This window comes from Ostrinia furnacalis, unplaced genomic scaffold, assembly GCF_004193835.3.
Source record: "Ostrinia furnacalis isolate ACB-3 unplaced genomic scaffold, ASM419383v2 OfSCF6580, whole genome shotgun sequence".
In the NCBI taxonomy this organism is placed as follows: Eukaryota; Metazoa; Arthropoda; class Insecta; order Lepidoptera; family Crambidae; genus Ostrinia; species Ostrinia furnacalis.
Window position 1 is genome coordinate 475,163 of NW_021136819.1, and position 26,951 is coordinate 502,113.

General features: G+C 38.3%; 4 protein-coding genes across 4 annotated transcripts; all 4 read right to left on the reverse strand.

The window, feature by feature from the left end:
* Window positions 1–705: 705 nt before the first annotated feature.
* Window positions 706–15,846, reverse strand: LOC114362549 (transmembrane protease serine 9-like). Its single transcript, XM_028317996.1, has 22 exons — window positions 15,607–15,846; window positions 14,876–15,149; window positions 14,006–14,104; window positions 13,391–13,584; window positions 12,821–12,921; window positions 12,719–12,762; window positions 12,043–12,233; window positions 11,652–11,925; window positions 11,391–11,489; window positions 10,976–11,169; window positions 10,505–10,608; window positions 7,684–7,930; window positions 6,901–7,174; window positions 5,076–5,174; window positions 4,510–4,703; window positions 3,327–3,503; window positions 3,085–3,216; window positions 2,551–2,704; window positions 2,074–2,172; window positions 1,498–1,634; window positions 1,177–1,233; window positions 706–983 (listed from the first exon to the last, which is right to left on the reverse strand). Exons 1-22 carry the CDS (start codon window positions 15,823–15,825, stop codon window positions 867–869), a joined length of 3,480 nt encoding a protein of 1,159 aa, XP_028173797.1. The 5' UTR covers window positions 15,826–15,846; the 3' UTR covers window positions 706–866.
* Window positions 3,784–7,934, reverse strand: LOC114362537 (brachyurin-like). The gene is made up of 5 exons (XM_028317983.1): window positions 7,684–7,934; window positions 6,901–7,174; window positions 5,076–5,174; window positions 4,510–4,703; window positions 3,784–4,093 (listed from the first exon to the last, which is right to left on the reverse strand). The coding sequence occupies exons 1-5, from the start codon at window positions 7,903–7,905 to the stop codon at window positions 3,986–3,988; spliced, it is 897 nt and encodes a 298-aa protein (XP_028173784.1). The 5' UTR covers window positions 7,906–7,934; the 3' UTR covers window positions 3,784–3,985.
* On the reverse strand, window positions 10,330–12,412 carry LOC114362538 (chymotrypsin BI-like). Its single transcript, XM_028317984.1, has 5 exons — window positions 12,043–12,412; window positions 11,652–11,925; window positions 11,391–11,489; window positions 10,976–11,169; window positions 10,330–10,608 (listed from the first exon to the last, which is right to left on the reverse strand). The coding sequence occupies exons 1-5, from the start codon at window positions 12,262–12,264 to the stop codon at window positions 10,501–10,503; spliced, it is 897 nt and encodes a 298-aa protein (XP_028173785.1). The 5' UTR covers window positions 12,265–12,412; the 3' UTR covers window positions 10,330–10,500.
* Window positions 15,847–17,566: 1,720 nt separating the features above from the next.
* Window positions 17,567–26,756, reverse strand: LOC114362539 (brachyurin-like). Its single transcript, XM_028317985.1, has 5 exons — window positions 26,379–26,756; window positions 25,563–25,836; window positions 23,970–24,068; window positions 23,270–23,463; window positions 17,567–17,696 (listed from the first exon to the last, which is right to left on the reverse strand). The coding sequence occupies exons 1-5, from the start codon at window positions 26,598–26,600 to the stop codon at window positions 17,589–17,591; spliced, it is 897 nt and encodes a 298-aa protein (XP_028173786.1). The 5' UTR covers window positions 26,601–26,756; the 3' UTR covers window positions 17,567–17,588.
* Between the last annotated feature and the right edge of the window lie 195 nt (window positions 26,757–26,951).

The following is a 26,951-nucleotide window of genomic DNA, read 5'->3' on the forward strand; positions in this document are numbered from 1 at the left end:
TTTGACGTTACGTAATTAGTGAATTGTATGTTTCAGACTCAAAGTTAGCATAATAATTGTAAGCATAATAACTAATATTAATAAACATTTTTTTTTATAAAAACAATCAATTTATTTCTTTCCAAAATATTAAATAAAATATAGGTAGAACCAAGAGGAAGTCACTAGTCAAGAACCAAAAATAAACCAAAACGGACAATGGTAACTATTTTACCACCAACATTTAATAATTTGTAGTCATGAATGGATAATGGTAAATTATTTACCACCCAAAAAACTACCCCTTCCCCTATTTTTTTATAAATTTTGATCAAAAATATGAAATAAGTGACCCCCAATTACCCAAAATCCACTTCAACTTTGTAAAAAAAATGCATACCAGCTCGCATTTGAATAAGGGTTAAGGCACAGTGATATTATAAACAAAAATACGGCATTCATTCAATTTTTTTTAATTTTATTTAAAAGTATCACCAACAAGATTACACCACAAACTGGATAAATGAACAATAACATAATAAAACAAAACCGGCCAAGTGTGAGGCGGATTCGCGCACCGAGGGTTTCGTATAAACCTGTAGCTATCCGTTCGCTTTAAGTTTGCCGCTGGCGATATGACGTCACTCGAAGGGAAGCGTCTATGACTTTATCAAACTAATTTTAAATTACCTTTTATTTATTATTATTGATAAAAATTGTGTATTTGTGTAAAATAAGACACATTAATTGCGTTTAATCGCGGTTGGGGAAGGGACGCGCATTCCACAGACCGGCAAACTTAGCGCGAACGGTGCAACCCAGTCTTAAAGTGTCAATAGTCGCTTCACGAAGCAACGTCGTATTTGGTCGCTGACGCAGAGAGTCTTTTACAAAGGTACTCCAGTGACCTCGTTTATCCAGTTCAGATGCATCTGCACCCGCGTGAAAACCGAGGGCACGCCGACGTTGCACCCGCTAAGGTCAATGAACGACGTAATCCCAATCTGGAAAATAATAAGAAAAAACATATGTAGGTAAGATATTTTTAAGTTACCTTTTTACTCGTACCTGACTAAGTAATCAGGTAATAGTTTAGGTATTGCATGCAAGCTTGTTGAATATTTGAAATCTAGACAGGTTTAATTTAACTAGAATTACCTACTTATAGAAGGAACTAAAAATTATAGGTGATCTTACCAGAATCGTTTCTTCGGTAGCATTGTTGAAAATTGTCAAAGGGCCGCCATTATCACCCTGAAATTAAAATGGAAGTAAGTTAACATTATTTTTTAAACTTCTTTTGAACACGAATCTTGTCTGGAACTGCTTTGTTGTGTAAAAATTCAATATATCAGCTTATTGCAGTTTACTCTTGGACTCAAAGAGCACTAAAAAACGAAAGCTTGGTGTTGAGACTATCCCGAATTAGATGCGAGTTTAAAGTATTTTGTAAGTTGTTTTTCTTGCAAATGACTTCAAAAAGTGTTTTATTACTTGATTCCTTGTTCTATAACCTACCTTGCACGTGCCAGAAGTAACAGAGAACCCACAAACAGTGTTGGGTGGCAGCATGTTTGCGTACAAAGAGTTGCATAGTGTGTCCGTCATCACCGTCATGAAGAATTGTCGGAGCGTGGGGGATATGAAGGTAACGCCTGGAAGAAAGCATAGACTGAAGCAGATGGCCTACTATACATTATTTGGGCCTAGAATTGTACCGACAGTCAGCCAAGTGGTTGCGGTTCGTAACCAGTAACATTCAAAGTAACATTCTCCCCTTGCTGGTATGACCATAACTAGCCGAAATCATGTCATTCGTTTCGATCATCAGGTTTTCGGTTTAAACTTTGTATAGGTAATAAATCACAGCACACTGTAGCTACTATAAATAATGATTACGGCATTACTATTGTTATCTAAGACAAAACTTACGATTAGGCAAAGTATCGCACTAATCGTAACAACTGTCGTGATTTTTTACATCCTTTGATAAGGTGATATTTATTTATGAGTCTTTGTTGTCTACTTTTGTTGTAAGTAAGTATTTATTTTCTTAAGTTAGACCTATAACAGCTACTTATAGGTCTTACTTACCTTCAGCAGCGATACCCCACCCAGAAGCCGTCGCCCCCTGTCCAGCGAAGTTGGCTGCTATCATGGTGCCGTATGGGAGACGCACAACATCAATCATATCTGTAAAGTCAAGAGTCATCTACAAAAATATGATTTTGATTGCAACGATTAACTACGAAATGGAATCTGAAGAGAAGCAGTTAGGTAAGTAAGTACCTAATGCTTTGTGTAGGTAGGGGGAACTGATGTGTCGCCTGACTAACGCCCGTATTCAGAAACGATGCTTGCTTATGTGAAGCACTGTGAGTCAAGTGAGTGAGCCTCATAGTAATGTTTGTGAATACAGGCGTAAGAATCAAACGCACTTTTTTCCACAGATTTCGTACCTACGTTTAATCCTCTAGCCGCAGAAAAGTGTGATACTGGTGATACCTACTACGAATATCACGAAAGACTTACTGAAGAAAAGTGGACGTCGCAAGAGCTGGAGCAACTTACCAGTGATCTGCACGGTGTTGGCAAGATGCAGCAGCGCCAGGTCATGGGCGAAGGTGTCCGGGTCCCAGTCAGGGTGTATGGTGATGGAGTCTACGTTCACCACCCGTCGGCCATTCTCGTACCGGTCGTACAATGAGTGTCCGCCGAGGATAGCCTGGAAAGGTATTTAGCTGAGTATTAGTATCCAGTCCAAAACAGAAGTTAGTTACTACAACTGGTCATAAATCTGACATTGCTACCTACGACCTACGACACAGAGGTACCTAGGTATTTACGTTACAAAGTAGTAGTATTTTTATTTTTCTGTTTGCTTGTGGCTAGATAGATAATAATTAAAAGCGACGCTTTGTATTTCTTGTAGCTGTTGTACTACTTTGGTCTCCCCATAGAACGCTATAGCGAGTGGCAAATTGCCACTGGCAATGGCCCAATGGCGTATTGAAGATTTGAAAAGCTTGTTAGTCTGTACCGAAGACTAGAGTAGGGAATAAAGGAAGGTATCAGATAGCAATAGTGTTTATTGCTATGCCTTACCTGTACATTGTCAACCTGCTGTCCACCGTGGAAGCAGCAGTGGGCGGCGGTGAGCACCCATTGCTGGTCGATGAGCGCGCCCCCGCAGAACCCCAGCTCGCCTGTCGTTCCCACCCTCGAATACAGCGCCACCTATGTGAGGACTCTTCTTTAGGCAGGCACGAGTAAGTACTTAGGAAGATTATAAATATATGCAGGTCCACAATGTCTAAAAACCTAGTGAAATAAATACACCGTCTTACTTGAAAAGGTCGGGAGTTCCGCTCTGTGATCACTCCAGCACCTATCCTCTGGCTACTGCTACCACAAGATTCATCTGCACAGAACTTCGTCGCACTCAAAACCACTGGCAGTATCAGAAATATAATTTTCCCCAACATTTTAAGAGTATCTCCTGAGAAGATGGTTGTAGAAATGTGCTAGTGAGAGTTCCTTATCTTGGTATTTGATAAGATTGATGCTATCGAACTCGAAATTGATAAAATTTGTACATCTATCGTCAGAGATACTTACGGATAGGTATTACAAATAAAAATTACTTTCATTGATGAGTAATTCAACTCACACTGTTATCAATGGTAAAGTAAATATTGCCGCAATAAACAGTACAGACCATTGGGTTCTAAATGGAGTATTGTATAGATGTTTGTTTATGCAGTGAACAGTGAAATTAATTGAATATAAGACAATAAAAACACAGATGTTTTACGATCATATAATTCGTTCAGTAATTTTATAATTGACGCATATTTACATTGTTCCAAATCAGTTAAATTCAGCCATACGGACTAGCAAGTTTCCATGTTGCAAACAAATTAATTAACATTTTTATTCATCAACTCTAATTTTGATTTCATTAGTTAAGTTTTTAGTTTTCTTGTTACTGGTTGGCAGATCCATTTCACCACATGTGCTGCTGGATGAAGTTGACGAAGCTGGTGACGCGAGCGAAGGCAGATGGGTGGCCGCCCTGGCAGTTGTTAGAGGCTACGAACGAGCTCACGCCGATCTGCGGGTTTTAGAAAATTTCAGCAATTAAATCTTTATCTTATCGTGATAACTTATCATAATTATTACGTTAAACATATATAGTATGAATGTATTACCAGTATTACACTGTTGATAGGTATATTTGTTTTATCGATGTTAGAAAATAATTACGTTGAGCTGCGTATATTTTTACTGTGTACTTAATGTGAAAGATTTGATGACCAACTGAACGGATGACGGGCCTGAAAATGTAGTGGGAAGGCTCCCGATCGACGATGAAATGAAAATCGTGGGGAATTTGCGAGGATCGTTCGTTGTGGAAATCTTTGGAAGATTTCTTTTGTCCAGCAAAGGTTAAACCAAAAATGAGAACCTGAGACCTATCAATGTCTAATCAAGATGATCTTTATCAATGTCATTGTCACTGACACTTACCAGCGTTCTTTGGCCATTCCTCGTCACGAAGAGAGGTCCACCGGAGTCACCGCTGCAGACGCCGACGAAGCCGAGTCCGCTGGTGCAGAGGGTGCTCGGGAATACGAAGTTCGCGCCGTACACGTTACGGCAGGCTTGTTCGGAGATCACCTGCAGGTTCACTTGGTTGATTTGTGCTGAGGGGCCCACTTGACCTGTGGATATAGGAATATTAAGAGCGGTAAGAATTTACTGATTTTAGGAAACGGTTCCCTGACCAAAACCGTAATGGGGAGTTGGATATCTTAGTAAAATGAAATACTGTTACAAATTACACCACAAATAGCTTTTCAGTTTTACCTGCTTTAGTTGTAGTTGTACCTTTAGACTAGATCTGTTTGCATATTCCTCGTATATTTTAAGGCAGTTAAACTTTCCTACCGAGATATGACTCAATTCTTAGTTTATTAAGGTTGTAGGTATTGGTGTTATGCTTGCTAAGCTATTCATCCTGGTCGCAGTAAAGTTACGATGAGATCGAGATAAAGGTTGTTGACATTGCAATGATCATTTCAGTGCAGACTTACTGTCGGTGGTCTTTCCAAATCCAGCGGCCACAGCCCATTGTCCCTCAAAGGTCTGGTGCAGGTCCCAACTGCTGGGCAGCGCAATCGGCTGGATGACGTCTAGAATTTAATTTGTAAAACAGACTTAAAACAGTGCTGGCTTGATGTTTTGCTTAAGAATGATAAACTGTTTTATCAATAAATTGTGATAATTGAATACGAGTATATTCGCAGAATACAAAAACGTACCTACACACACCGGCAGATTTAGAGGAACGGAAAAAAAAGCATCAATATCATCATTATTTTAGGAAAAAAATGCCTAATTATGATATTATTTTTTAATTTAATTCTAAATATGAAAAAACTAATTGCCAACAGTATATTTTTTTAATTATTTTGTTTAAATTACCCCATCAACAGTTTCGTTGAGTGTTTTGAATTGAATGAAGCTTTTGCTAATTTGGATTTCTTTTACGTGAAAGATGTTTTTTTTCTGAGAATTTTGTTGTGTAAGCATTCAGTTACTTATAAGGGTTTATTATGCCCAGCTTAGCACCGTCAGAAATCATTAAGGCAGATGATATGAGAAGTAACGGCCATGCATACAAATCGGCTGCCGTAAGACGTCGTTGATCAGTATCGACCACCCATGGCAGTAACCAACGGTACAGATTGATCATTTCTGTCGTTAGGAGGAGGGTTCAAGTCAGAAAAAGGCGTACTTCGCGACGGGATGACCGTTTTTTACAACTTCGAGTTTTCAGAAAGTCGCGGTTACCTGCTGTTCAAGCCAGAAATAACCTTAAAGACACTCGAGGAGTAAGAGTGACTGAGCCCACAGTTCACAGGAGATTTACTGAAGTTGGTATAGGGTCGTGCATACCCGAGAAAGCTCCAACTTGTGACACAGCACCGAAAAAACATATTGAACTTTTCACGTGAATATCGTGATTGGGTCTTGAACGACTGGAGGCATGATCTCTTCACTTATGAGTGCAGAGTTCTCTTAAACCAGATCGATGGAAGATAGCGAATATGGAGACACAAAGAGAACGTAACATTTAGTCTTCATTTTGAAAATATCGTGGTTTATGGAGGTAGCTTAATTCTGGTGTGGGGAAGGATTTGTTTGGGAGCTCGCACGGAGTTAGTGGTGGGTGATGGAGGAAATACGACTTCTGAATGGTACACTAGGAACATTTTAGAAGAACATGATGTGCCATTTACTCCATTTATTGTGGACTCCTTTAGTTTAATTCACGATAATGTTCGTTTTCACAGTGCTCGCTCAGTACAGGCACATCTAAACCATTTGGATATACCCATGATGCAGTGGCTGGCAAGATCCCTAGACAAGAATCCTATAGAGCATGTCTTGGACTTTCTTAAAAGATGTGTTAAACTCAGAATACCACCGGTGGTGTTGAGAAACGCGTTACTAGAGGAATGGCAGACATTGCCCCAAAATACCCTTCATAACATTAACTGCAGCATGCTCAGATGAATGGAAACCATCATCAGAGCAAGAGGGGGAAATACCCATCATTAATTAATTCATTTGGTTAGTGATAAGCTACCCTAATTTTTAATCTGGCCACAATTTCTAATTTTTGTTCAAAACTGAAAAATTGAAATTTCGTTTCGATGATTTTTTATTAAATAAAAACGACTAAATATTTAAAAAATCTATGTTATTTTATTTTATTTTAATTATCTCTTTATTTTGTATAATAAATATTTCATAGATCAGTAGTAATTTTCCTTATTTTCATTCTTTTTTTTGCGTTCCGCTAAATCTGCCGGTGTGTGTACTTAAGTTGTAAAATGGATAACCAGCACTTACTCGAAAAAGATATAGCCCAGGGCAGGTAGATCACAGCGATGTCATTGGATAAGTTCGATGGGGTCCACTGGGGGTGCATGAAGACGTTCGACGTAGAGATGCGAAGGCCACCAGACCAGATGAAGTTGGTGCCCAGGACGACAGTGAACAGGTTGGCCTGGTTGACGCCGTCGAACCAGCAGTGGGCGGCGGTCACCAGGCGGGTGGCTGACACCAGGGAGGAGCCGCATACCGAGTTGCCGGCGATGTTGAAGAAGCTGATCACTAAGCCGCCCTTGGAGTGATAGTAAATAGGTAAGTAAGCATCTTTGCTACTAAAAGATTTTATAGAACTTTCGGAAATATAAATAGACGATAAGAGTAAATAATTTTTAAAATGTATACTTTTCGAGTCCAAAAAACAGGGTAAAGTTTAAAGCAGTGTTCCGCAAAACGGTGTACCTACCGTGGCACACTGGTGTACCGTGGTCATTGAATGCTGTGCCTCGGAAAAGAGTATTAAAGGTAAATCACTTAAAATTTTTCATGTGTGGTGTACTTCCAAAAAATTTTGTTTTCCTAGATATTATTATGTACATTGAACACGAAAATTTTGCGGAACACTGGTTTAAAGTAAAGTATCTACCCAAGGCCCAAGAAAGAAGGCCCTCGGAAAAACATAATTTTCATAATACTAGATGCGACATTCCATGTGGTTTCAGAGTTAAAACTTCACACACAATCACTATCACCAAATTTTCAAATAGGTAACTACTACCATAACTTTAATCAATTTCAATTTACCAAATAGGGGTGAGCAGCAATAGGTGCTGCAACTCCACCGACAACTCTGTCTTCAAACTCGTTAGCCAGTCGCGCTATGCTCGCCACATTATGCTCCTCAGCTGCCTTTAGTTCCTTCGCCAGAGGGATGCCGACCTCCTCATGGTACCCGCGAGGTCCGAACACCTCCACGGAACCCACCACAGACGACACCAACGCAACTATCACGAAAACCAAACGCATTATTGGGACTGTCACCACTATTGTACTTATACAATTAGGTGATCACCCTTTTATATAATTAGGCCTTATCATCATTATTCGATGCGATTAGCTATTTCCTAGCAGTGATAATCCGAAGAATCGGAAAGACCTAATCGAATGACAATCGAGCTTAATTTATTACGTAAATTCTTGTGATACAAATGGCGCATCCATATTAATTATTTCGATTATGAAGAAAGTTTCTGTGAACTACACATTAATTATAAACTGTGTTACCCACTAATCCTGTAGAAAAATTAAAAGTGGTCCGAATACGCTACCCTGGAAACATAGCTGGGCATTAACTCGTTAATTAACGAAGTTAACATTTCTAGTAACGGATTAACTTTTAAGTTAACTTTGAAAAATGTTAACGGACTCGTTAACTTCCGTTAAATTATCCTAAGTCCGTTAATCGTTAATCCAGTACCTACTATTTACCAAAAAGATACAGCAGGCACGCTGAAAAACGCTAGAAAATATGTTCTGACAAGTACGTTCGGGCTTCCAGAACTTCCAGAAGCCAAAACAACAGTTTTTGTAACCATATCACTAACGAAACGATATATGTATAACGATATAAGAAAATTCTATTTTTTATTTATTTATTTACAAGCTTATTATATTGACTTCACTTGTGGGACAAATCTTGCAACTGAATTTAAGACCAGTTTTTCTCAACAGATTGAGCTGAAATTTGGTATATACTTATGTAAATACAATGACAATGCAATGTTATGGTACCATTGAGCTAGTCTGATGGTGGAGTCAGGAGGTGGCCATAGGAACTCCTAAATGAAATGGCGGAATCGCATCAAATTTGGGTTCATTGGATTTGGATTTGTCTTTTCGAGCACTTTAGTACTAGATGATGTCCAGGGTTCTGATGATGGAGTCAGGAAGTGGCTATAGGAATTCCTTAACGAAACGGTGAAAACTTATCGAGTTTGGGTTTGTTGGATTTGTCTTTTCGAGCACTTTGGTGCTAAATTGTCCAAGTGCGTGTCGTGCCACGCGCAGTGTAGGGTTCCGTAGTTGTCCGTCGTTACCACAATATATTTCAGAAGCAATCAATTACTTCATCTAACTAAAGTCACTTTCATATTTTCTTCTAAGGATTTTTTACTGATTAAGAAATTTTATAATACATGAGTCAATAATGACTATTACTTTTAAACGAACTGATGTCTCTTAACCGTTATAGTTTTCCTTGAAAGTTCATAAAAAGCAGTTATATTACAAATTTTTCCAGATTTTTCAAGCCAACAGTTTAGTTTTTAGAGGGGGGGGGGGACGCCCTACTCGAACAAAAATAGGCACTTTAAACTTTAATAATTTGCAAACAGATCCCTAAATCGAAAAATCTAATCTAATCCATTTCAAAAGACCTATCCAACGATACCCCACACGATGTGGTAGAAGATGAAAAAAAAAATCATCCCCACTTTACATGTTTTGTCGGCGTGATTAATATACATACCTCCACAAAATTACAGCTCTCTAGTGCCAATAGTTTCCAAGCAAAACCTCGGACAGACAAACAGACAGACATATCGAAACTATAAGGGTTCCTTACTTCCTTGTCAGGACTACGGAACCCTAAAAAGTGTAAAATAAAATTATAATAAAATAGAACTTTTTTTAAAACAAGCTTTTATTTTGAAATGCAGTTGTACTAAAACGAAAAATATAATTGTACTTAAACAAGGTTCAAATAATTTCGAAAGCTTGTAGCGCAAACTTAAAAGAGGAATAAATTCCATGCGCGATACAAGCTTACGAAATTATTTGAACCTTGCATACTTACAATTATTTTTTTCGTTTTATTATCATGTGTTAACGGATTAACGATTAACGTTAACTTGCGTTAAGTCTTGCGAAAAATAACGTTTTAACGTTTAACGAAGTTAATTTTTTTATTAACGGTTTAACGATTAACGAAGTTAACTATTTGATTAACGGTGCCCAGCTATGCCTGGAAAGCACAATCAAAATACTCTGCATTATTCATTACTAGCTTTCCGCCCGCGGCTTCGCCCGCGTGGAATTTTGTCTGTCACAGAAAAACTTTATCGCGCGCGTCCCTGTTTCAAAAACCGGGATAAAAACTATCCTATGTTCTTTCCCGGGACTCAAACTATCTCTATGCCAAATTTCATCAAAATCGGTTGCGAGGTTTAAGCGGGAAAGCGTAACAGACAGACAGACAGACAGACAGACAGAGTTACTTTCGCATTTATAATATTAGTTGGGATTAAATTTTTGGGAATTGAATTTATCTTCCCACATTTCAATTGGTTTTAGTATTTCTCTCCTTGTCCTTATAAAATATGAGTAAGTAACATAATTTCTATATTTAGGTATTACTTAGTTAGAGAAAAAAAAACATATTTATTTCAATAATTTAATTGTGTTCTCCAAAGCAGATGGCGCTGACTGAAATCAATATCATACCGAAAGCACACATAGGGACAGTGACATGCAGTTACTACCTAACTGCTGTTGGTTGCAAAAAGTAAAAAGTATTTTGGCATATCCATTTTATTAGCTTTTATTGCTGGTTGTCAGATCCGTTCACCACATGTGCTGTCGGATGAAGGGGATGAAGCTGGTGACGCGCGCGTAGGCGGATGGGTGGCCGCCCTGGCAGTTGTCCTTGGCCACGAAGGAGCTGATGCCGATCTGTGGACATAACATTTAACTCATAAGTGATTGGCTTTTTCAAACCTTTTTATTTACAACGTTAACCATAAAGTTAGTCCCCTAATAGGTACTTACACATACATATTATCATGACACGGGTACCCAGAGTCCAGACAAGTTTTTTGCAAAGGTTTTGTATCCTGACCCTCGACGTTTTACGAGACTGGATTGTGAGTTGAAACTTTGACGTCTCTACTGGACTAGATTGGTTTATCATAAATGAAATGTCAATTAGGGGTACCTATCTGTCTTTCAGTCAACATCGATTATATTTAATTTTATTGTTTTATATCACTTTTGATCCGCAGAATTTTTGAATTGATGTAAATGCTACCGAGCTGCTTACCAAGACTCTTTGCCCGTTCCTCTGCACAAATAGGGGTCCTCCGGAGTCCCCGCCACAGACGCCGACGAAGCCAAAGCCGCTGGTGCACAAGGTACTGGAGAATATGTATTCTTCACCGTACACGTGGCGGCAGGCCGCCTCCGTGATCACCCACAGGTTGACGTGGTGGACCACATTCGAGGCGCCAACTTGACCTGTGGATATAGGTACATAATGTATGAATAAGAATTAGCGCCCATTTCCCATTTCCCAGCATCATTTCCAGAAGCCAGCAGTGACCTGGACAATATGATCGAGTTTTGGTCCATGCACAATGGCGCAAGAAATACATGTGAGTATTGAAAAATCGACGGTGTATTCTAATTAATATAGTAAGGTTTAGTTTAAGATGATGTATGTACAAATGTACACTTACTGTCACTGGTCTTCCCGTATCCTGCAGCAATAGCCCACTCATGCTCGAAGGTCAGGTGCAGCTCCCAGTCGCTGGGCAGCGAAATTGGCTGGATAACATCTAGTAAAACAATTTATTGTATGTAAAGTGGCGTTGCGACTCAATATTAAAACTTCCACTTAAATCTGAACATCTCACATGACCTCGATCTGTCTATGTATCTAGTAACCATATGGGTGTGAAATTGTTGTAATTATGATATTAGTCTTTAGAAACACTCACTCGAAAAGGAAATCGACCATGGCAGGTAGATCACGGCAACATCATTGGAGTAGTTCCAAGGGTTCCACTGGGGGTGGGTGACGACAACTGATGTAGAGATGCGCAGGCCTCCGTCCCAGAGTTCCTCGCTGCCCAGCACGACTGTGAGCATTCTGCCGGTGATGAAGCCGTCGGTCCAGCAGTGGGCGGCGGTCACCAGCCGGTTGGCAGACACTAGAGATGAGCCGCAGACTGATTGGTCAAGGGTGTTCCAGAAATGGATCAGCAAGCCACCCTTCGAAAGATTAATTAGAATTACAGATCCGTCATGTTATTCGGCTTTGTTTGTTTTCAAGATTACCTGTAGGTAAGTACCAACCTACATAATGATTTATTTATAAGTTCAAGTTACCAGGTAGGGGTGAGCATGAAGGGGTGCAGCGACACCGCCGACGACTTTTTCATCCATTGTTCCAGCCAGCCGCGCCATGCTCGCGATCCTCTGCTCCTCAGCCGCCTTCAGCTCCTTCGCCAGAGGGATTCCGACCTCTGCATGGTACCCACGAGGGCCGAACACCTCCACGGAACCCACCACTGACGCCACTAACGCAACCACCACGAAAATCGAACGCATTTTGACCAAAACCGTATCAAATTAGAGTAACAATTAGCGGAACTCCTTTTTATAAATTAGGCCTTATCTTTTATTCGATTAGGAATTTCCTAGGCTACTAGATATTTAAAACGGAAATCCCAAATCAAATTTCCAATCATTCGATATCTTTTGATTAATATCGTAACTTACTAACTTCACGCGTCAGTTCAGTATTATTTGAAATTAATTTATTATAACAGTTTTTAGAACCTCACTTCAAAGGCAAAATCTAACTGATATCTAACTTCTATTTCCATCTTTTTAAATAACTAAATTTTACCAATGTTATACGATTCATCCATGTTATTAGCTTTGGATGGGTTGGGTGCCTATAGTGTAGTAAGTAGGTACTGTGCATTTGCTATGGTAGAGATAAAAAACAAATGAAAAAATAATTTCAAAACAAAAACGTATAATTTATTATTGGCCTAACTTATATTTACAATTTTCAATACAGGTGGATATTTTGTCAGATGTCTACAAAACATAGAGGTGGTTTTGGGATATCTTTTGACTTCTCTTGTTCTATTACTACATGTGCTGACGTATGAAGTTGATGAAGCTGGTGACGCGCGCGAAAGCGGATGGGTGACCGCCCTGGCAGTTGTTGGCAGCTACGAACGAGCTGATGCCGATCTGTGGATATAAAATTAGTTTTGGATTCAAACAAAACAATGCTAATCAAGCAGGCGTCTAATCGTGCGATAATGATAAAAGTCTATATAATTAATCATGTAGATATAACGCGGCTTTATAGGTACGTAGGTATGTTTTATTTCTATAATTACAATCGAAATTTTAATTTGTTTTGGATTATACACAAGTTTGATGTTCCTTTTTTTCTGTAGCGGACCAAAATCACAGCAGTCGCTGTACCAAATCATCCCAAGATTTTAAGTAAATGTATGACTTTGATTTTTTACCGCAATGCAGAAGTTCGTGCAAAAATAATTTTGGGACCTAGCCTCAATGTTCCTCATAAATTACTCCTACTGGACTTATTAAAGATCTTTACTGGACGTTGCAGAACCAAGATCCAAGACACAAGAGTATCACTGGCCCTGTTCCTAGGAGATAGTTTTTATTTGGTTCTCTCAAAACTTACCAAAAGTTTCTGCCCACTCCTCTCCACGAACAGAGGTCCACCGGAGTCTCCACCACAGACGCCGACGAAACCAGCGCCGCTGGTGCAGAGGGTGCTATCGAAGACGAAGGTGGATCCGAAAACGTTACGGCACGCCTGCACCGTGATCACCTGCAGGCTGACGTGGCTGACCACCGCGGATGCGCCCACCTGACCTGCAGTTATTAGTCAATGGTAACTAAGTGGAGAATGGAGATTTTTGGTTAAGTATTTAAAGTATGCCACTATTCTCCATGAGCAATCGTAAAGGAACAGGAAGTCTTTAAATACCTAAGGGTAGTCAAGCTCAAGGGGGAACTTTAATGGGAAGAAGTGGTATAGGTAGGTATCTTATGTTTTACTTTTGTTTTGGTGTTTATAAAAAATTTTGGTTGGTGGTTACTCCGTTTAGCTGAGTACGGTCGATGGCACTTTTTATGTTCATTTATTTAGATCATCAACGATACACACGATTAAAGATAGATATAATAACTTGAAGAAGGTCACTTCAATTTGTCACAAATTAGTAGAGGCTTGAAGTTCAAAATGAATTATTAGGAAAACGTGTTCAATATCATAGAGTTACTTTAAACTTACTGTCACTGGTCTTGCCGTATCCTGCGGCCACCGCCCACTCCCCGACGAAGGTCTGGGACAGCTCCCAGTTATTCGGCAGCGCGATTGGCTGGATGGTGGCTGAAAATATCAGGAATAAATTAAGCGTGTTGTTTCACTGCTTATTTACCTATCTTGAAATCATATTTTCCGAAAAGATGTATTTTTTTTTTTTTTTTTTTTTTTTTGTTTAATGGCAACCAAACCTCTCTGGGAGGTTTATTTTTGCCAATGTCGAGTGAAAATTGACATAGTTATCAATAGAACGTGGGTGTTTCAGTTCTATTGATTTTTCATGGATTCCGTGGAGTGAAGTATGCCCGAAAGCAGGTTTCAAGACGCCACCGGGTCCAAAGCGGGTTGTTCATACGACAACCCACTCGACACTCGATGCGCGCTGAAATTCGAAGTATTTCAATGTTTTTTTATAATTTATCACTTCACTGCACTTTAGAACACAAAATAACACCAAATTTGTACACTAAAGTCCATTAAATAATAAATTGAAACCATTAAAACAGATCGACCATGCTTCCCGTTCAACTACCCTCCACGGAATCTCGAAAAGATGTAGATTGAGATGAATTAACATGGAAAACGTCAATAATTAGATCAACACTTTTCGGTAATAGTACCTACTTACGATACTCTTTAAACTAGATTCACATACGAGTAGAACTTTCAACCAATTGACGTCTATTGCTGGAAAAAGGCCTCTCCCAAGAAATTCCTTCGATGCCTGCATCAACAGTAGATATAATAAAATAGTCTTTCTTTGTAAAACAAACAGCATTGCGTCATTATCATCATTTAAAAATCATAGTCTCTTCAGTGAATCCGCAAGGCACTTACTTGTGAACGTGACTCCGAAGGGCAGATAGATCATGGCAACATCATTGGACAAGTTCCACGGGTTCCACTGAGGGTGCATGATTACGTTGGAAGTCGTGATGCGCTGGCCGCCTGCCCACAGCATCTGGGTGCCCAGGACGACGGTGAACATGCTGGCCTGGTTGCGCCCGTCGAACCAGCAGTGGGCGGCGGTCACCAGCCTCGTGGAGGAGAGCAGGGAGGAGCCACATACTGATGTACCGGCGATGTTGACGAAGTTGATCAGCAAGCCACCCTGAAAGTATTTGTTTACAAACACTACAGATCAATTACTAGACAGACACCAACAATATTTACGCGTAGGTGCCCTAATAATGACGATGATAATCGTAAATGTATCATCGTCATCATTAGGGCATTTAGTCTCCATTGCATGGAGGACACGATATTTGGAAAAGACAATCACTTCACGTATAATATTAATAACCTTGGTCTGAAAAGTTTCGGTCTCCCAGATAACTAGATAAATATCGACATAATTTAAACGATTAACATTTTTAAAAGAAGTTGCCAAAACAATCAGCGTGTTTCCGAAAGTCCAAGTCCTATTGGACAAGATCAAGGTCAATCGAATGGAAGTTAAAGAAAGCTTTCAAAAAACCATCTAATTTACAAATGTTTTTATTAGTCTTAAAAGCCTTGTTAGTGATATAAATCATACATTATTTGCTTTATAAAATTCAACTATTTACCAAATAGGGGTGGGAGTTAGCGGGCGCGATGACTCCGCCTACGACCCTGTTGTCGAAGTTTTGCCGCGCCATGCTCGCTATCATCTGCTCCTCAGCCTCCTTCAAGGCCGTCGCCAGAGGGATCCCAATCTCCTCATGGTACCCCCGAGGACCAAGCACTTCCACGAAGGCAGAAGCAGAAGCCACCAACGCCACCACAATAACTAAAATAAGACGCATTTCGACTACAGTCACCAATGATTTGCCAAGTTAGAATAGTGAAATCCATATTTATAATTCGGCGTTATCTTCTTAATCCGTTTTAAAATTTCAGTATAATACGTCTAAGAATACAGTATTATACCCACAAGTGTTATGCGATAGATCAGAATTTTAAGTCTTTTTTGATTGATTTACTTTTAAGGAACTTTTTAGATTATGTATCACATACACACAAATCTATCAATCGCAATATAATAATTTAAAGATAACCTACTGGATAAACCCATAACCCTTTCAGACCTGAAAATTTTTTTCTACAAAATTTATGTTTTCTCGGATTTTATGTAACATTTGGTCCATAAGAAAGACAAGAAAAATAATATGAAAATTTTTCGACTTTCCAATTTTTCAGAAAATTACCCGCACTATCGTGCGGGTTAGGACTAAGTGCACTATACGCACGCTCGTACATAATTAATAAATTAGAGGAAATCCATAAGAAAAGACCCACTTTTTTGGATATTATTATTAAAATTTAATAATAATCAGCTTTTACTTGAATAAAACCATTCCAACTCATGACCCTTGAAGTGTTATGAGCTCCTGGTGGAACAGTTAGAGATTATCATAACAAATGTGTTGTATTTCCATTTTAAGAGAGCCAAGTCATCAAACACGNAAATTAAAAAATTACTACTATTTGAATTAAATGTCCAAAAAAACAATACGCACGAGCGTGCCGTTTTTTCCGTTTAAAAATGAATTTAAACCCAACTGCTACGATAGTGCGCATTAAATTTAAGTTAGTTTTAAGTAAGCAATACTATAAATTATTTTAATGGTTTTTCATTTATTTATTAGAATACAATATTTACTTTATAATTTATAACATTTTAACAACAATACTAGCATAATACTATTTTTTTATATACGTACCTCTCCGGGAGTTCGCGCCTAAAAATTCTGACATCTTTCACAATCGCTGTCCGGCGATCAACTGCCCGCAAGAGGGTCCTATATTTTTTATTAAAAGTATCATAATACGCACGATCGCCGTGTATCGATTTCGTTCCGAAAAACAAAATTTTGCCAAGCAAATTTTTATTTTAAGTCAATGCGCACGCTTATTTAAGTAAGGTCTGAAAGGGATAAAACTACTGCCATGATGAAAGTGCATGATAATTTGTGGTTCATTTTCTTATGGTGTTACGGTTTGCTTCACTTGCTAAAATCACGTGTAGTATACCTAAATAAATTGAAACAATGTAAAAGCTGAGACACCTTAGCCTTAAACGGTTCTAACAATAAAACAAATTGCTTTATCATTATTATTATAGTGAGGATTATGTTTTATTTTTAATTATTATCTTCATTCGTATCTCTAATTTTCCACGACTCTAGGGCGTGTATTGTGTGACATGTTTTAGGTAAAGTTAACTTTAGTAGAAATTGATTTATCTAATTGGGGAATCCGAGAAAACGAATATTGCAGTAAAACAATACTACCTATGCCTAAGTAGGTGTCTGAAGTGGCTTATGTAGGCCTACAGCCAGTAGGTACCGTTATGTAATAGTAACTCTGATGGATATGTTAAAGAAAAGTTGAGTGGGTGAATACTGCTCACAAGTGGGCAATGCGAATGTATTTAAAGAATAAATAATAATTTAACATCTGTTTTGTAGGGTAAGAAAACAAAAGCTTTTTTTAGATCTCATAATTTTAATTCTTACAATTAATATTTACATTTTAAACCTATTGTTTGTTTTCTTAGCAGTTTAGTTCACCACAAGTTCTGCTGGATGAAGTTCATGAAGCTGGTGACGCGCGCGAAAGCTGATGGGTGACCGCCCTGGCAGTTGTTTGCTGCTACGAAGGAGCTGATGCCGATCTGTGGACAAAGAAACCTTAGTGAATTTGAATTACCATCATCTACTTATCAAAGCTGCTCAACCTTTTGAAACGTCGGGCCAAACTGTGGATTCAGTCGTTAACGACGGGCCACTTATATTTCCTATTTCAGTTAGGCCCAGAACAGACGGTGAAACGCAACTGCAACGAAACTGCAACTGCTAGTTACTTTTGAGTTGCATCAAGTTTCTGCCATAGCGTCCGTTGAGAGACCACACATGACGCGACCAGTTTGAAACTTTCAGTTTCAGTTTCATTAATCAGAATCATCACAAAGTTGCAGTTTCGTTGCAGTTGCGTTTCACCGTCTGTTCTGGGCCTTACTCTCAGGACAAGCGCAATAAAAACTCAATAAGATCAAACCATACTGGCGCGAGTCACATAAAATTACACTGTGGCCCGCGCCTGGGGTTGAGCAGCTTGATTCTATATCATCAGGTAATTTGGTCCCCATTGCAGTAACACGATCCTCTTCAATTTACTTACCGGAGGCAAATGGAAGATTTGGTCTTTCCTCTCGCCATTCTCCCCAGTCCCTGTACGGTATCATTCACGTACGTCCTTTAGTAAATAGATTATAATGTCCATCTAATCTACATATACAGGGTGGAATTTTGTAATGCCACCTGAAGGGAAAGTACTCTTCATACTGTAGATAGAAAATTTTACTCAAAGAAAACATTCCTTTATTTTTGAAAATAAATAGAACTGCATTCAAAGATTTCCAAAAAATTGCTTGCTACACCCGGGAATCGAATCAACTAAAATCTGTTAAAAATTACACCCTGTATTTTTATTGCATAGATCGTTAGGGTTTATAAGTATAAGGATGAAATCTCTCAAACAAACTTGATAAATCAAATTAAAGGAAAACCAAATCTTAAATTATTTTAATTATGTACAGGAAATTGTATGGTATGAAAAACTAGCTATTGCCCGCGGCTTCACCCGCGTGAAATTTAGTTTGTCACAGATCGTCTTAAATTATAGCCTATAATGTTATTCTGGGTTATAAATAGGCATGGAAATGATTGCTATTATTCATTCATTTTCATTCTATGAAATGATGATTTTTGTTCATATGATTTCACATGCGAAATTTCACAGGCAATGATTTTTATTCGCAGTGTTATAATGTAGCTCTTTCATATAATGTGCATCTTTTAATGAAGTATGATGAACGATTGCTAATTAGCTAAATATGAAATGTAACAATATCTGTTTCATTTTATGTCGCACAACAAAGAACAAACAGTTTCACAGCACAGTATGTAGGTATGCAACAATCAATAACCGCGCGACTGCTAATGAAAAATCATTCATTTCATCTGCCTGCTATCTAATGAAATCATACGAATCATGACAAGGAAATCTAAACCTTACACCTTGAGCTCAAAGTTCATATTTAAAATGCCCAATTTCGTCCGTCATCACACTTCTCGTCCTTTTCTAACACGCACATGATCAAATCATTCCTTCTTACTCGCTCTGTCGCTTGGTAGAGCTGTGCTCACGGACTTCGCTCGAACTCGAATGAATGAATGAAATTCATGTGATTCGTGATTTCGTTGACTGAAACAATAATTCTGTAAAGTTTCATCAAAATCTGTTTCGTAGTTTTTGCGTGAAAGAGTAACAAACATCCAGACATCCAAACATTCGCATTTATAATAATAATATTAGAAGATAGTAAGTAAGATGAGGTCGCCGCTGTCAGTAATGGGTTTACTTCAAGATTTTGCCACGTGTCGTTTCAGAATCCTGGGACTATAGTAATCACGTAACGTCCACTTGTAAAGAAGTGAACGTTTTCAAAAATAATAAAATAGGTATATAACGTTGTAAAGTATTTGCTACTTGGTGAAAAATCTTCGTTTGTCTTCAAAGTCGGGAAAAAATCAAATGATACCGCGATCTAAAGGAGCACAGTGCCATCTATTGGAGACTGCATAATACACTCACCAACAAATGGCGCTTGCATGATGTTTGTGGTTATTATTCGAGATGGATCCCGTTTTACCCCCTTCATACGCGGTTTAGATTTTTAATACAAATGTTTTTTCCCGCTAACTCCCGTTCCCGTGGGAATTTTGCAATATCCTGTTGTAACTAAGCTTTAAGTTTACTAAGGTACCTGCATGCCAAATTTCAAGCGTCTAACTTACTTAAGCGGCTTAGATTTTTCATACAAAAGGATTTTCCCGCTAATTCCCGTTCCTGTGGGAATTTCGAGAATTCCTTTCTTAGTGCACCTCTACGGTACCTAAGCTACGTCCTTTCCAAATTTCAAGTGCCTACGTTTAGCCGTTTAGGCTGTGCGTTGATATGTCAGTCAGTCAGTCAGTCAGTTTTACTTGCTATAATATTATCAAGACATGAGTGCCATGACTGTGGCAGTACTAAATGTATGGAAGTTGGAAACATTGAATTTTCGGATAGATCCAGTTTATTTTCTAAATCATTATTGAAACTATTGGATAAAGCTCGTGAAGCACTTTCAGGATCTGTAATCAGTTTTGGATATCGTGTATAATTTTAAATATTAAGAGGTTTTACTAAATGTATGGAAGCTGGAGACATTGAATTTTCGGATAGATCCAGTTTATTTTGTAACCTATTATTGGTACCGTTGGATAGATCTGGTGAAGCACTTGCAGGATCAGTAACCAGTTTATCGATATCTTGTATTAGTTTAGAAATAATCGAGTGAGATCACTTAGTTACTTAGTTTGTGGTTTTTAGGGTTCCGTACCTCAAAAGGAAAAAACGGAACCCTTATAGGATCACTTTGTTGTCCGTCCGTCCTTCTGTCAAGACCCTTTATCTCAAGAACGCGTGAACGTATCAAGCTGAAATTCACATGAAATACTCAGGTCTATTGTCCCTTTAAGCTGTGAAAATATCAAACTTCTAAGCCAAGCCAATCAAAAGATACAGCCGATTATGTCGATATTTTCAACAAATTTTCGACACTCGCAAAGGAATCAAAACCTACAGGATACTTCCCGTAAACTCAGAATCTTGAAATTTGGCATAAAGCATTGTCATATAATGCAAATATAGGAAAAATTGCGAAAATTACATTTTTTTAGTTATATAATATAATAAAAATATTTTAATAAAATGAAACTTACTACCTTATTTCTCACGAACGAATAAAGGTATCAAATTGAAATTTATACCAAATACCTAGATCTATTGTCCCTTTAAGAAGTAAAAAAATCAAACTTCTAAGTTAACGCGATCAAAAGATACAGCAGTTTATACCGACACCTTAGACGAATTTCCGTCACACGCTAGGGAATCAAAACCTACAAGGTACTTCCTGTAAATTCAGAATCTTGAAATTCGGCACGAAGCAACGTTATATAGTACAGATAAAGGAAAAATTGCGAAAATGATAAATTTGAAGTTATATAAAATTTAAAATATTATTTTTGCTTACATGACATCAAATATTTTTTTAATAATTATAAACTTACTACCTACCCTTTTTCACATGAACGCGTAGAGATAATAAAGTTGAAATTCATATCAAACACTTCTTAAATCTAATTGCCTCTAAACTGTGAGAAATTCTAAATCAACGCAAAAATTCAAAACGCTGAGGTAGGTACCTACCTATAATGCAAATATAGGAAAAATAAATAAATAAAAAATAATCATACCGCATATTTTGAAATTCGCCACTACTCGCAACGGAATCAAGTAAGTAATTTGATTTAATACGTCATAAATTGTAAACCGCTACGTTTGTACGGCGGAACTAGGGTTTCTGATTTCTCGACCTATTTTTTTTCTCGAGTTTCGAGAATTCTCGAGGCCAAAGTCTCGAGTTTTCTCGGGTCTCGAGTCTTTTAATGAAAACTGCTGAAATCGGTTGAAATTTTATAAAAACACAGGTTTTTTTTAATCTAATATACCTACTTTTATGCACAACAATCAATATTAGAATTTTATACCACTTATTTTGGTAAAGAAATGAACAAAAAATAAAATCTTCTTTCATAATTAATATTTACTAATAATCATAACAAAAGACATAAAGTTGCGTGTACTTTAAGGATAAATAAAAATAAAAATCTGGAGCTACAATTGAATCACTTGTTTTCTAAAGAACACAAGTCCAAATAGCAAAATTACGAGAAATAGATTTTTTTGTGAACAAAAAAAACTTTTTAATAAATTTTTAAATTTCTTACAGATAACGACTTGAATAAACTTTACGAGGAGGCACGAGTACCTAACCTAACGTCTGTTAGGTAAGGTAACTGTCTAGTTAACAAATTTTTCAGTCTTTAAATCAGTCAGATTAAACATTACATAATAAATATAGCATACTCGTTGGTGAACATTATTACTTAGTTTCGATTGAGATCATTACTTGCAAATCAAATCAGTTAAAAAAGAGAAGACTAGGCCAGTCTAAAAGCAACGTTAACCTATTAAAAACTTACTTTTGTCTAAGAAAATAGGCTTTCATGAATATTAAAGCTTCAAAATCGAAACTCGAGAATTCTCGAGCTCCGGTAATTTTTTTCTCGTCTCGAATGAAGCCAAATTTCTCGAGTTTTCTCGAGTTCGAGAAAGCTCGAGCAGAAACCCTAGGCGGAACCCTCGGTGTGCGAGCCCGACTCGCACTTGGCCGGTTTTTTTTTAATCTCTTAATGGTTAATCTCACTTAATCGCAATTATCATATCCAATATACCCAATTCGTTCTCGCCAGTCTAGTCTAGACTCGAAATAATAATTTGTTTTGATATTTTTAATATACTTCTTTAGAAATAATTCGATTAAACCGTGTCAATTATGATTATGACAACAAAAGATCAGTCAGTATTATTTATAGAATAAATCCATCTTGCTTGATATCTCATGTCTATTAAAGGTTAAAAATGAAACAGTTCGAATTTATCACAGTAAGAATCGTTTATTCAACTATGTTGGTTGATAAAGTCTACGAAGCTGGTGACCCTTGCGAAGGCCGAAGGGAATCCAAGTTGGCAGCCAGCGCTAGCTACAAACGAGCTGATGCCGATCTGAAAAAGTTCATTTCTTTTATTAATTTCCAACGGAGGTAAGTCGATAACTTAATAGGATAGGTAGACGAAGTCGACAATGGATGAAATTAAATTAATGTGCTAATTAAATTCGTTGCAGGTTCTACTGCTTAACTTTATTGGCGCCCAACTTGTGTGTAGGATTCATCATTCTACTAATACTAGTCCCATTATATTTTATTTCTGATGTTTTGTTGAAATTAGGAACAAGTGTGAACTGGAAAAACCGGGACTTTCACCACAAATAGGGATCTGCCAATCTTTTGAAAGAACTAAAGCTAAAGTGGGCTCACCAAGAGCTTCTTCTCAATCTGCGTAACTCCGGAGTTGCCACCGCATAAAACGACGCCTCCAATCCCGCTGGTGCAGAGGGTACTGGGGAACACGAAGCCTTCTCCGAAGACCAGCCAGCACTGGCTCTCAGAGATGATTTGTAGGGTCAAGAATTCTTTATTCTTGGCAAAGAACCGGGTAAAGCTAAAGTGGACTCACCAAGTGCTTCTGTCCATCTTGCGTAACAACGAGAGGGCCTCCGGAGTCCCCGCCGCATAACCCGACGCCTCCGATGCCGCTGGTGCAAAGAGTGCTGGGGAACACGAAGCCTTCCCCGAAGACCACACGACACTGGGTCTCGGAGATGACTTGAAGGGACACGTGGCTGATGACGGAGGACGCTCCTACTTGGCCTGTATTTAATTATAACTTTTAGAACTTTCAGTTACACCTTGTGTAGATAGTAAAGAACTTGACAGGGATGGGTTTTTAGTCCAAGATAATTATTATCTCTATCCAAGGATTATAAAACCGAAAGTATGTTAAGTCTGACAGGTTTAAGATCCTGCTATCAGGGACTTTATTAAAATTATTAATATATTTTTTTTGCTGAGGTGGTCTTGTCTTCTACTAGGTGGACGACGATCTTGTAAAGGTCGCGGGAAGAGCCTGGATGCGGGCAGCGCAGGACCGTTCATTGTGGAAAACCTTGGGGGAGGCCTTTGTCCAGCAGTGGACGTCATTTGGCTGAAACGAACGAGGTGGTCTTGTGTCAAAATTGAACTATTGAACCCTAAATCTAAACCCTACTGAATTCTAAAGTTCTTCGAGGTTAAGGTTTCCTGCTCAGTAAATCATAACGAGTCCTGCCTGATACTATGCTCTGAAGATATTTAGACAATACTGAAGTAAGACTTACTATCACTGGTTCTCCCAAAGCCTGCCGCGACTGCCCACTGCCCAGTGTAGGTATTCCTGAGCTGGGTAGCGTCGGGCAGAGGAATGGGCTGGATGTTGTCTGGGAAAAGGAACTAAAACTTAGGCAGTGTTGTAAATAAGTGCGACCGACGGTACTTCAAGGCACAGAGGCGGGGCAAGACCTAAATTTGATGTGGGCAAGACAGATTTCGCGAGGCCTTGTTCTGTGGCGACTAGGGCTTGAATACCGGAATTTCGTAACTCCGGAATTCCGGATAGGTTTTTTCCGATATTTCAATTCCGGAACTGAAGCCAATATCGTATTCCGATATTGAAATTTTTCATAAATTATTTTAAGTTTTCAAAATGATTATACCACGGTCACCTAACCTGTTAATAGCTCAACCACAGGATAGTTCCACTAAGAGCTAAGCTAACTCGACAATATATCGAAGATATCCCGGACATCAGCCTATACGAGATTAGGATGGCTCTCATACAACTAAAAAACAACAAGGCACCGGGTGATGATGGAATAACCTCGGAGCTTCTGATCGCGGCGGGTGGAAAACCGATACTGAAAGTTCTTTAGAGACTCTGTAACTTCGTCTTCTCCAGGGAATAATGCCAGAGACATGGAACNTCATCTCCACCTTGTATACATTTTTTCAAAATTTTTGATGCGCGAGGCCCCTTGTACCGCGAGGCCGTAGGCGGTGGCCCACGTCGCCTACGCCTTACGCCGCCTCTGTCAAGGCATATGGTAATATGGCTCTGTCAAGGTAACGCCCGTATTCACAAACGATCCTTGCTTAAGTGAAGCAGCAAATCGAACGCACAGCGTTGACTAGTGCTCTGTGATTGGTTCGTGTGCACCCCCCTGTGCGTCTAGGCGCACTGTGAGACCTTATAGTTATGTTTTCACATACGGGCGTAAGTAAGTTACTGTGCCACGACGAAAGATTTTTTTACGTGGACGTACTTAAGTGAAAATTTTTCAAAATAGCTATAATCTACATATAGGTAAACACTAAACATATCAATATTGACAATATTTATTCATTATAATTTATCAACATAATATCAGTGACCACAATCGTTATTAACGTATTTATCTTATTCGTAATCCTCTTTATCAGAAACCTCATAATGTAATAAATCAGTGTAGTTTACAACATACTATTAAATCAAATAATACTCGTAAAATTAATAATACCTATGCCCTAAATAAACTTAAAAATACTGTTTTGTTTGTTTTATAAGGTCATTTTTAATTCACTACACATTACTTTTATATTATTATACTTTTAAGTTATTAGTTTAGTTTTATTTTTATTTACGGTATACCAACAACATTACATACAAAGTAATTACATGAAAAAGATAAAAGATAATTTTATTTAGTATGTAAATTTCAATCCAGAGTTATAATTTCTACCCCCAGTAGCCAATATTTAAGCAACGGTACTTTGCTACAGCAGAACTTTACTGTGGTCATAAATCAGGTATTGGGCTTCATGAGCTGGCTCAATCAAGTTTTGCTGAGATTTTTTGCAACCGTAGATTTCTTAAACCTTAAAAGAAAATAACTTACTAGAAAACGTAATGTCGACAGGCAAATAAATCATGGCAACATCATTGCTCAAGTTTGAAGGGTTCCACTGCGGGTGCATGAAGACTTCAGAAGTGGAGATGCGCCGTCCTCCCCAGAAGAGGAACTGGGTGCCAAGTATCACCGTGAAACGCCAAGCTTGGCCCACTCCGTCGTACCAGCAGTGGGCTGCCGTCACCAGGCGATTGGTCGAGAGAAGTGATGACCCGCAAACTGACTGCCCGGCAGTGTTTACCAGGTCGATGAGAAGACCTGCCTGTGAAGGAGCAGCCATACGATCTTTTGGTAAGCCAAATTTTGTTTATTTAAAACTTAGAGAAAGAAAGAGCACAAAAAGGCGAACTTAACGCAATGTGGCATTCTCCTCCAGTTGAAATCTCATTGCCACCAAGAAGCCCTAATCTCTTTCCAGCAGACTTCTTTTTGTGGGGTTACTTCATGAGCAGATTATACTCGATTATACTAAAAACTCTCCATCCTGAATCCATTTCGAGGTACCTTTTTCCAAAATTTTGATGTATATTGAGTGTTGACCGAATGTTGTAAATGTCAAGGGAATCAAATGTACGATCAAATTTAAAAAGAAAGTAAACTCAAAAGTAGTTTTACAAAATTTTACAGTTTTCGTTTCCTTGAATTTTCATTTTCTTTTTGGGCCACCCTGTAGCTTTGAGAGAAAAATATTTTTACAAAACAACAAATCGGTTAAATTATGGTACGCGATGTTAGTGACTAACTACGCTTGACAATAATAAAATCAAATTTTAAATTCCCTAAAACCGCTTCAAAAAATCTTACCAAATACGGGTGCTCATTAGCTGGTGCCAGAACTCCACCGACGATTCTGTGTATATTATTATCAGCCTCGGATGCTTTCGCCAAAGCCTCGTCCTCGGCCTTTCTGATACTAGCTGCCAGTGGTATACCAACTTCTTCATGGTAACCCCGAGAAGGTGTTACCTCCAGCAATGCGGAGGCTGATGCTACTATGGCCACGAAAATCACGGTGCCGAAATACATCTTTGTAACTACCAATTTAGTTTATTAAACTGTAATTTTAAAGGTTTCAGTTTTATAACAATGCTTATCATCATTATCTGTGTCTTAACCATCAAAGTATCTATTAAAATAGATTAAAGTGACCTTTAACTAGTCCTTGATTAAATAATTAGGTCGTTAGTGCTGGTAACCAAATGCTTAGTCGAGGACTTTTGATACAACAAAGTTCTTTAGGCTACTTGTCTTATCTAAGGTAGTAAAACTCGGAAACTATAGGTATTTTATTTGGGCATCCCAGATCCCATGAAAATGTGTAATCTTACTTTCTTGCAATATCCTATGTATCAATCACCTATTATAATCATTGATTGA

Coding starts and splice junctions, on each gene's coding strand:
- LOC114362549 (XM_028317996.1), bottom strand. CDS start 15,825: ATGCGTCTTATTTTAGTTATTGTGGTGGCGTTGGTGGCTTCTGCTTCT. Junction 12,922..13,390: donor GGAGTGGGCAGAAACTTTTG/GTAAGTTTTGAG, acceptor TTATATCCACAG/ATCGGCATCAGCTCGTTCGT. Junction 2,173..2,550: donor CAACACCGTGCAGATCACTG/GTAAGTTGCTCC, acceptor TTGACTTTACAG/ATATGATTGATGTTGTGCGT.
- LOC114362539 (XM_028317985.1), bottom strand. CDS start 26,600: ATGTATTTCGGCACCGTGATTTTCGTGGCCATAGTAGCATCAGCCTCC. Junction 24,069..25,562: donor TGTCGACATTACGTTTTCTA/GTAAGTTATTTT, acceptor TCCTTTTCCCAG/ACAACATCCAGCCCATTCCT. Junction 23,464..23,969: donor CTTTGGGAGAACCAGTGATA/GTAAGTCTTACT, acceptor AATTAAATACAG/GCCAAGTAGGAGCGTCCTCC.
- LOC114362537 (XM_028317983.1), bottom strand. CDS start 7,905: ATGCGTTTGGTTTTCGTGATAGTTGCGTTGGTGTCGTCTGTGGTGGGT. Junction 7,175..7,683: donor TTGCTGCTCACCCCTATTTG/GTAAATTGAAAT, acceptor TATCACTCCAAG/GGCGGCTTAGTGATCAGCTT. Junction 4,094..4,509: donor GGAATGGCCAAAGAACGCTG/GTAAGTGTCAGT, acceptor TAAAACCCGCAG/ATCGGCGTGAGCTCGTTCGT.
- LOC114362538 (XM_028317984.1), bottom strand. CDS start 12,264: ATGCGTTCGATTTTCGTGGTGGTTGCGTTAGTGGCGTCAGTGGTGGGT. Junction 11,926..12,042: donor TTCATGCTCACCCCTACCTG/GTAACTTGAACT, acceptor AATCTTTCGAAG/GGTGGCTTGCTGATCCATTT. Junction 11,490..11,651: donor ATGGTCGATTTCCTTTTCGA/GTGAGTGTTTCT, acceptor TTGTTTTACTAG/ATGTTATCCAGCCAATTTCG.